The 7,825-nt window shown below is 43.4% G+C and overlaps 1 protein-coding gene across 1 annotated transcript in view; it reads left to right on the plus strand.

Moving 5' to 3' along the window:
- Positions 1-700: 700 nt before the first annotated feature.
- LOC104619710 (fibronectin type III domain-containing protein 3B-like) overlaps positions 701-7,825 on the plus strand; it is a gene marked incomplete at both ends in the record, with an annotated part of 15,564 nt that continues 8,439 nt past the window's right edge. Inside the window, 4 exons of the mRNA XM_010285687.1 lie at positions 701-793; positions 1,156-1,269; positions 3,417-3,566; positions 7,425-7,705. Of these exons, the coding sequence (XP_010283989.1) occupies positions 701-793; positions 1,156-1,269; positions 3,417-3,566; positions 7,425-7,705 (638 nt within the window). The remainder of the gene's footprint in view (positions 794-1,155; positions 1,270-3,416; positions 3,567-7,424; positions 7,706-7,825) is intronic.

Raw genomic sequence — 7,825 nt, forward strand, 5'->3', positions numbered from 1 at the left:
CTGGTTTTCATTTGATTTTTTTTTTTTTTTTAACCAAATGCAAAGTGAGAGGGGTGTTCTTCACCAGATGCAAACACCTTTCTTCCTACCATTAGGTAAAGAAAACAGCAGAAGTCAATAAATGAGATTTTTTTGCAGTGTGCATTCTTTGTAATTCAAACTAAGCGATCAGCGTTAGCCGTTCTCAGTAGCGCACATACTGACACGTGTCTGTTGAGAGGTTGCTGGTTCATAATTTCACTGTGTTCAGCCTTTGTCCTGGCACGTTTTTTTCATGCTTGCTAGTATTGCATTCCAAAATAAGTGCTTTTCCTCTAATTGCTTCCAGTGATGCTCCTTTGTTCTGGAGAATGATTTCTAATTAGCTTGGGGATGTACTGAACAAACTTCATTATCCCGCTCAAGAGGCCTCAGAAAGGCTATGTCCACCATTACCTCTCTCCTGTCCCCACGCTGCTGGCTGAAGCCAGTTTTTCCATACTCTTGGAAATTGCCTTTTCTTTTGCTAATATGCGTTTAAATTATTCTTCTGCCAAGGGCTCAAAAATTGTCTGAGCAGTTGGCTTAGCTGCCCGTGGAGCGAAGCCACGCTCGGCTCGCCCCTGCACATTGAACCCAGGCTGGGGCTCCGGCGCTTGCTGTCCTTCTACAAGTAACGTGTGGCGGGCATTTTATAAAAGAAGCTGGATTTGGACTCCAGCGTGTGCTTTACCGTTGCCGTGCTCCTCCTTATATCCGCGAGCAGCCGGTTACGCCGGGCTACGGCACAGCCTTGCGAGCGCGTTACTCTAAGGTGAGGCGGAGGGACGCAGTGTGTTCCGCAGTTGCTCCGTTGCGGAGGGCACGTTCGCACCCTTGGGTAAACTGGAGGTGGCTTACGCTTTCACGGGCGCCCACGGCCGCGCCGGAGGATGTACGTGCTGCCTGCCCGTACCTAGGCTTACCTCACAAAATTTTACCTTTGCGATAAGTAGTCTCATACCGAACGCCGGTATTTGGTGCCGAGCGTTGGAAGCCCGGTCTGTCTTTGAGAAAGTTTACTGCATTGCAAAAGTTTGTGTGCTGTTCTTGGAAGGCCTTGAGGAATGTGAGAAGGGTGTATGCTCATATTATATATTATATATATTAACGTACAGACACCATGTTCCCCTCTAGTACGGGCCGTATTCAGAAGCTACAGAAGTCACCACGGCAGCAGGACCGCCCAGCCAGTGCAGAGCACCTTCCCTCTCCTTTCTGTCCGACACTCATGTACTTGTAAGCTGGGAGGTGAGTCAGGTGCCCTGGTTATTTAATTTCTATCTTGCTTATCCAAACGAATGTGGTCACCGCAAAACTTGAAAGCTAGCTGGAGAGCCATTCGCTGGTTCGGAACTAATTTTTTGTGCAAGAAAACCATATGTGGAAACTCTTCTATTGTAGAAAATCATCTTCTCTACTTTTCTCTTTAAAGAATTGCATAAAGTTGATCGTGAGTCATCCAGACCAGGATTAGGAGACGCGAGGCCGCCTGTGCTGGCGTCAGATGATAGAGCGCTGGTTGGGTAGAAGTGCTCTCTGCGGGCTTTTAGCATGTCAGAGGGTCCCGGGGTGGAACTGTGGAGGCAAATATTTGATTTTGGCTGAAGCTGGAGTCTCTGATATGAAATTAACTCTGCACAAATGCTTATGATGTAGTTTTATTCCCTCAAAAATTGTTTGTCTCTTCCCTAAATATTTACTTTTATTTTAGTTTGTGTGCATTCCTTCTCCATTCTGCAGGATCTTAGACACTAGACTCTTAAAATAAGTCCTAGCTGAAATGCTGATGGGTTGATTGGTGTTATTAAAAAAAAAATATTTATGTCATTAAGGCAGAAAGGAAAGGATGTTGTTGTAAGTAAAGTTGTGATATGGAGCGATGGGGCTGTAATTCTGCCACAGACTTTTGTTGAAAACCTGGCAGCCGTTCCAGCCCTGCATCTGTCGGGTCCCTCCACAAAAGGATGCCCCTGTTGAGGAAGAAGTTATTAATGTTCACATGATGCTCAAATAAATTCACTGTGCTAACAACATATCCAGATACAAACACAATCTGGGTTTAATTTTATAATGAAGCAGGTGCGTTTGGTGCAATTTGGGGGCATTTGTTAATATTTCTGGCAACGTTTCGCGTCACTAAGCTAGAAGTCGCGCTGAACTTCTAAACGTTACCTTTTTAATCGGTGTATGGACAGGCATTTGCTCTCCCCAACCATGAGCGAAGGAAGCAGTGTTTCTGGTAGGCTCTGTATTTATATGCAGGATATATTTGTTTATTCTAGCTAAAAATTAAGCTGTGGAGGGAGTAATGTGGTTTGCAATGGTTACATTTTCTTAAAGAAGCCTTCATTTTTTTGGCTGATGTGAATACGAAGGAAAAACAGCGGAGGAGTGTGGAGTGGCTATAGAGGGCACACCATGGTGCCTGCTGTGCCCTGTTTTACACCTTGTTTTAAAACACGGGCTTAGCAGTTCTGAGTGCTCCCACTAAAATAGCTGGAAGCTCAGAGGCAGAGCTAGGGAAGCCCGTGTGCATGTGCAGGGTGGTCGTTGTGGCGTGCAGCGATGCTCTGGATCCTTCTACTGGAAATTAGACCTTGCATGCCGTAACCACAGCCTTTGCCATATCCTAGACCGTCCTTTGCACGTAGAGCAGCGATGCCCTGACCGCTGCAGTCCACACAATACAGCTCTAGGTAGTCTTGGTAAAAACATAAAATATTTTGGTTTGGGGACCGTGCTGTTACGCCTGCACTAGCTCATCTCCAGCAAATTCAGGTATTTATTCTGTGTTCCCCTGGACTTCAGGATGATGAAGGGATTGCTGAGAACATACGGATCCATAGGAGTCTTTTTGTGGACATTAACATACCCAGGTCCTCCACACTCCCGCGTCCCGTACAACATTAGCTTGATGGGTGACTTTCATGGAAAACCTCAGACGAGCTCCTGGCTTGTTGAGGTTATTCTTTGGTCAGTAACAGGAGTAACTACTTCAGGCTCAAAGGCTAGCTCTTCCAGAGCTGTGCTTTTGGTCGCTCGACTAGACTAGGCTAGACTGATGCTTTTTTGAGTTCTCCATGGTTGTGCTTCTGCCAAGCCAGTGGAGAGACAATTTATTCCTGAGTGTCCTGATGAAAAGCAAAGTAGCTGTGCCCATTCTCTTGTTTATCTGAATTTCTATCAGGTAATTATTGTGCAGAATTGACCTGTTTCAGTAACCTATTAGGGGACACTAATTCAGCGCATTTCCACGGGCAGCAGTAATGCTGTATTAATGTAAAAATAAGGGTTGGTGGGGGTTTTTTTCCATTTACTTTATTCCTTACCCAGTGAAACACAGAGATCTGAAGTGCTCATGTCTGGATTGAAACACATAAATATTTGTGTTGCAGAGTCCTGAATGTTCTGGTGCTGACATCTCTGAATACAGATTAGAGTGGGGAGAAGATGAGGAATCTCTACAACTTGCATATAATGGCACAGATACCTGTTTTGAAATAAGTGAATTGTCAGCGGCAGCACATTACTGCTGTAGGCTACAGGTATGGAAGTTACGAGTTTTTGCATGCATTGCAATTTTAAGAGTAGAAACAGAGTTTCCTTCTACTGTGTTATTATTTTTGTCATTAGCCACTATGAAGTTATGTGCTGTGTAAGTCAGAAGGAATGTACATTTATTCTAAATAATGCAGACTGTTGCTATATAACTGAACAGTTTAGGTTCTGCACAATTCGAAGTGGTAAACAAAGGAGTTGGTATAACTTTTAGCTCTCAAAAATTGCTGTTGTGTATCGTGGTTTATTTTCAGTGAAAAATGCTTTTAACAGCCACCTTGCCCTCTGATATTAAAACGATAATGTTCTAGACAATTTAAAAAAAAAAAAATTCTTGGTAATGAGTTGTAAACAACATCTACCTCCCAACTGGATGTTGAAGATCCCCTTAGCTTAAATAATAACTCCAACATCTGTTTCATTTATCAAATAAAGCAAACTAGCTGAGTAGATCCCTGTGTATATAGGAGATGGTAGCTGCCACAAAGCAAGTCGTCATCTCTACCATTTTGTCTTAGATTTTTAAGATTGGATCTCATATCGGGTCTCTATGATTTATTTTTCTTTGATCTCTTTCTCTCCTATTACTTTCAGTAAAAAGTAACAGTTAAAATATATTTCTTATATATGTGTGTGAAAATAGAAATACGGCACTTTTTCTCCTTTATGTGCACTGAAAAATAAAAGGAAAGTGAAGTAAATGGGGATGAAGCAAAAATGTTTTTGCCCAAGTTACTCTTCCACAAGATTTATTTGTACGTGAAGACAGAATACCACCAGTAAATCCGACCAAAAGTTCATATATCCACCCAGCTGGCAACGTGTGGACCACCCAGGGTCGTTCCTTGATCGAGGACAACATGCTTCTGTTGAGTGTTTCCTTCTAAAATTTTTTTTAAACAGGACTTTGAATCTTTTTTTATTTTAATTTATTTGTACAAAGGAGCTTTCGAGCAGCTGGCCAACAGCCAAGGAGCTAGGGCCCCACACCTCTGAGTACACTCAGCTGTATTTTCTGACTGGGTCGTAGCCGGCCGCGTACCTGGCGCGGGCTCTGGTGGGGAAGGCGAACGGAAGGAGCGCGTGTGAGTGGCTTTGGAGCGCGAGCCATAAAGTGCCTCTTCTTTGCGCGGGAGGGAGAGCATTCAGCATCCACCGAGTGCGGGGAGGAGACCCTGAGACCGCTGCCGCAGTGAGCGGTGGGGAGCTCAAGGACGTGTTAATGTTAAAAATGGAAACGGCCAGCTGTGTAGCATCTTTGACTTCAAATGGTTCGTTTTGAATTGCGTGGCACGAAAATGTTGTGTGAGTCTACCCGGTTTTTAACACAGCCAATATGATTTAATCCATAGGCAGAAGTTAAGTGAAATGCACAACAGTACCAAGGCATTTTACTGAGGTCCATCAGTGACCCGTGCATTACTTTCTAGAGGGCTTCGTCCTCTACATCTGATCTGTGCATTATACGGAGAAGACTTTGCTATAAGATACACTGGAACATTTAAACAATTACACAAAAAACAAACAAACAAACAAGCAAAAACCAATAAAAACACTAAGTATGTATAGCAGACAAAGAAGGAAGGTTAAATAGTTTCAGAAATTTTAGTCTTTTTTTTTTTAATAAAAAGGGGAGAATAATAGCTGTTTTTCTTATCTGTTAGCAGCTTTAACAGAAAAATCTTTCTTTTACTTTTTAAAAATAAAGATTCTCCAAGCCACATTAACTCTGCCTTCTAATAAACACACAGTATTGCTATCTCAATCTACAGTAACTCAATAAAAAGGGGGAATTAAGGAATCAGGCATATATAACTGCAGGGCAGACAATTTGTCTTTACTGTTGCTCAACTTTCCTCCTGTAATGAATATTCCTGAAAACAATTGTGGCTTCTGCGAAGGGAAATGTTGTGTCATTTGAGGAGGGGGAGTATCTAGGAAGCAAAGAAGAATGAAATTCCCATCAGTTATGATGATGAGATTGTCCAATAAAGCGGTTAAAAGCACCACTAAAAATAAATTGCTTGGAGCAGGATACAGATTGCCAAACACCAGTTTAGAGGCAAGACAAAATCTCTGGAAAACCATGAAAAAAGGCTCGCTTCTAACAACTCTAGGAGCGCTTCACTAAATAGAAGATGTCCCTGGAGCAGGATTTGTTTTGAAGGCTGACAAATCTAACTTTATTATCTCTTTCTTCAATTGAACAAAACGCATCCTGGAAAAACAGAACATGGACCTTTGTGTTTGTTTTATGCATAGCAGAAATAAGTTATTCACTACAGTTAACCACAGATAAGAAATCAAACAATTGTTGGACCATGTCCTTTCCTTGCCATCGTAGCCCTGCTGGCAACACCGTAAACCCGAGTTTCCTAATTACTTGTAAGCTGGTGGTAGACTCTGGGCTCGCTTTTCCAAATGCAAAGGAAATGTGGATGGTGGACGATGCTGGGCAATACCAAAAGCTGCTTTTGAAGGTGTGGACCTTCTGGACCTCCTGTAGCTCAGCCTGTACCATAATATGCTGTCATAAGCTCTCCACGTACCTTGTGGGCTAGCAGCATGCTGGGCCGTGTCAGGAGGGACCCAGCTAGCAGGTCAAGGCAAGGTGGTGGTGCCCGTCACATGCCATTCATGAGAACCTGGAATGCTGTGTCCAGTTTTGCTCCAGGCAGAGGTTGAAATAGAGACCTTCAGGTGAGAGGTAAGAAAAAAGTTCTCACTGTGCAAGTGATTAAGGATTGTAACGGTGGTCCAGAGGGGCTGTGTAGTCTCCATCCGTGGAATTTTTCAAGACCTGCCCGGACAAGAGCCTGAGCAACCTGGCCTGTATTCAGCTTTGACCCTACTTGGAGTAGCAGGTTGGACTAGATGTGTCCTAAGGTCCCTTTCAGCCTGCATGGTTCTGTGATTGTGTGCACAGGAGCTTATAATGATCCTGAGGAGGTAGCGTTAGTCATTTCCTAGGCCATTCCAGTGCAACATATGCAGCATTTGCCACTGACTGAGCATCAACTGATAGAAAAACAGGTCTGTGCAATTGTGCAGTGTTGAGCTTGCGAAGACAACAGCCTCCGTAATTAATGAGCAGAAGTGGGCCAGATTTTGAAATTTGCTTTCCACTGGGATCCTGGATCTGTGAGTCAAGATGAGAAGCTTGGGTTCTCGGGTTGTTCTGCTGTCTCGTGGAAAATACTGAGCTATGTTCTTTGGTGGTGTTTTGCTAGTGATTTGTGACTTCTGGGGAGATGTGAGTCATACATGTAACACCATGCTGAGTTCCTGTATTCTTACATAAGAAACTTTTTAGTGTGAAATTCTCTGAGTTAGGAACCAGTGGAGCTCTCAGCAAGCCAAGTGCCCCGCATGTCTAAGGGTACTCTGCTTGCATGAGGCATCTGATGCTGCACCCTGCAGTGTGCTGAAGGTTTTTATACAGGGTGGCTCAACAACTTTGGGCAGCCAACTTGCTAAACAATATGATGTCACCTGCCGCTGACAGCATGACTGTGACATTTGCCCTTACTAAACAAAGTTTGCTGCTGATAAAAAGATTACTGTGAAGTTTAATTAAAGAGAAGAGAGATTAATTAATTAATTAAGGAGAAGAGAAATACTCTCCTATTTATCTGAGAGATACACCTGAGTAACAAAGGAAAATATTAATTGCTCTAGAATAGGTAGAGGGTATGACTCGTGCTTTAGAGAATAAGCTGGCGATGTATATCCTCTGAAGAACCCATGCGACTTCTTCCAGGCTGCACAGCTCACTATTGTGAACTTGACAGACATGTGAAAAAGAACATTTATCCTGTAAAAATCTTTTTGTTTTTAACACACAGGCTGTTAACCAGGCAGGAGCCGGACCCTACAGTGACCTGGTGACCTGCAGAATCCCCGCATCTGTGCCCGATGCAGTCTCTACCCTCTCCGTGCTGGAGGATGAGCACATGGATGCCCATCAGCTCTCACCCTCTGTGTGCCTTGTACTGAACTGGGAAGAACCATGCAATAACGGAGCTGAGATTACGTCATACAACATTGACCTGGGTGACGTCAGCATTCCAGTAGGGAATGTTACAAGTTACGTTATCGATGATTTGCTTCCAGAAACCTCATACCGGTGAGTACACTTTTTTTAATGTGGTACAGAGCACTCAGGATGAGATTACACAGCTTCATTTTATACAGGAAATGTTTATGGCATGTAGAGTGATTTCAAACAAACACCACCACCACTCCC

This window comes from Phaethon lepturus, unplaced genomic scaffold (assembly GCF_000687285.1).
Source record: "Phaethon lepturus isolate BGI_N335 unplaced genomic scaffold, ASM68728v1 scaffold53294, whole genome shotgun sequence".
Classification (NCBI taxonomy): Eukaryota; Metazoa; Chordata; class Aves; order Phaethontiformes; family Phaethontidae; genus Phaethon; species Phaethon lepturus.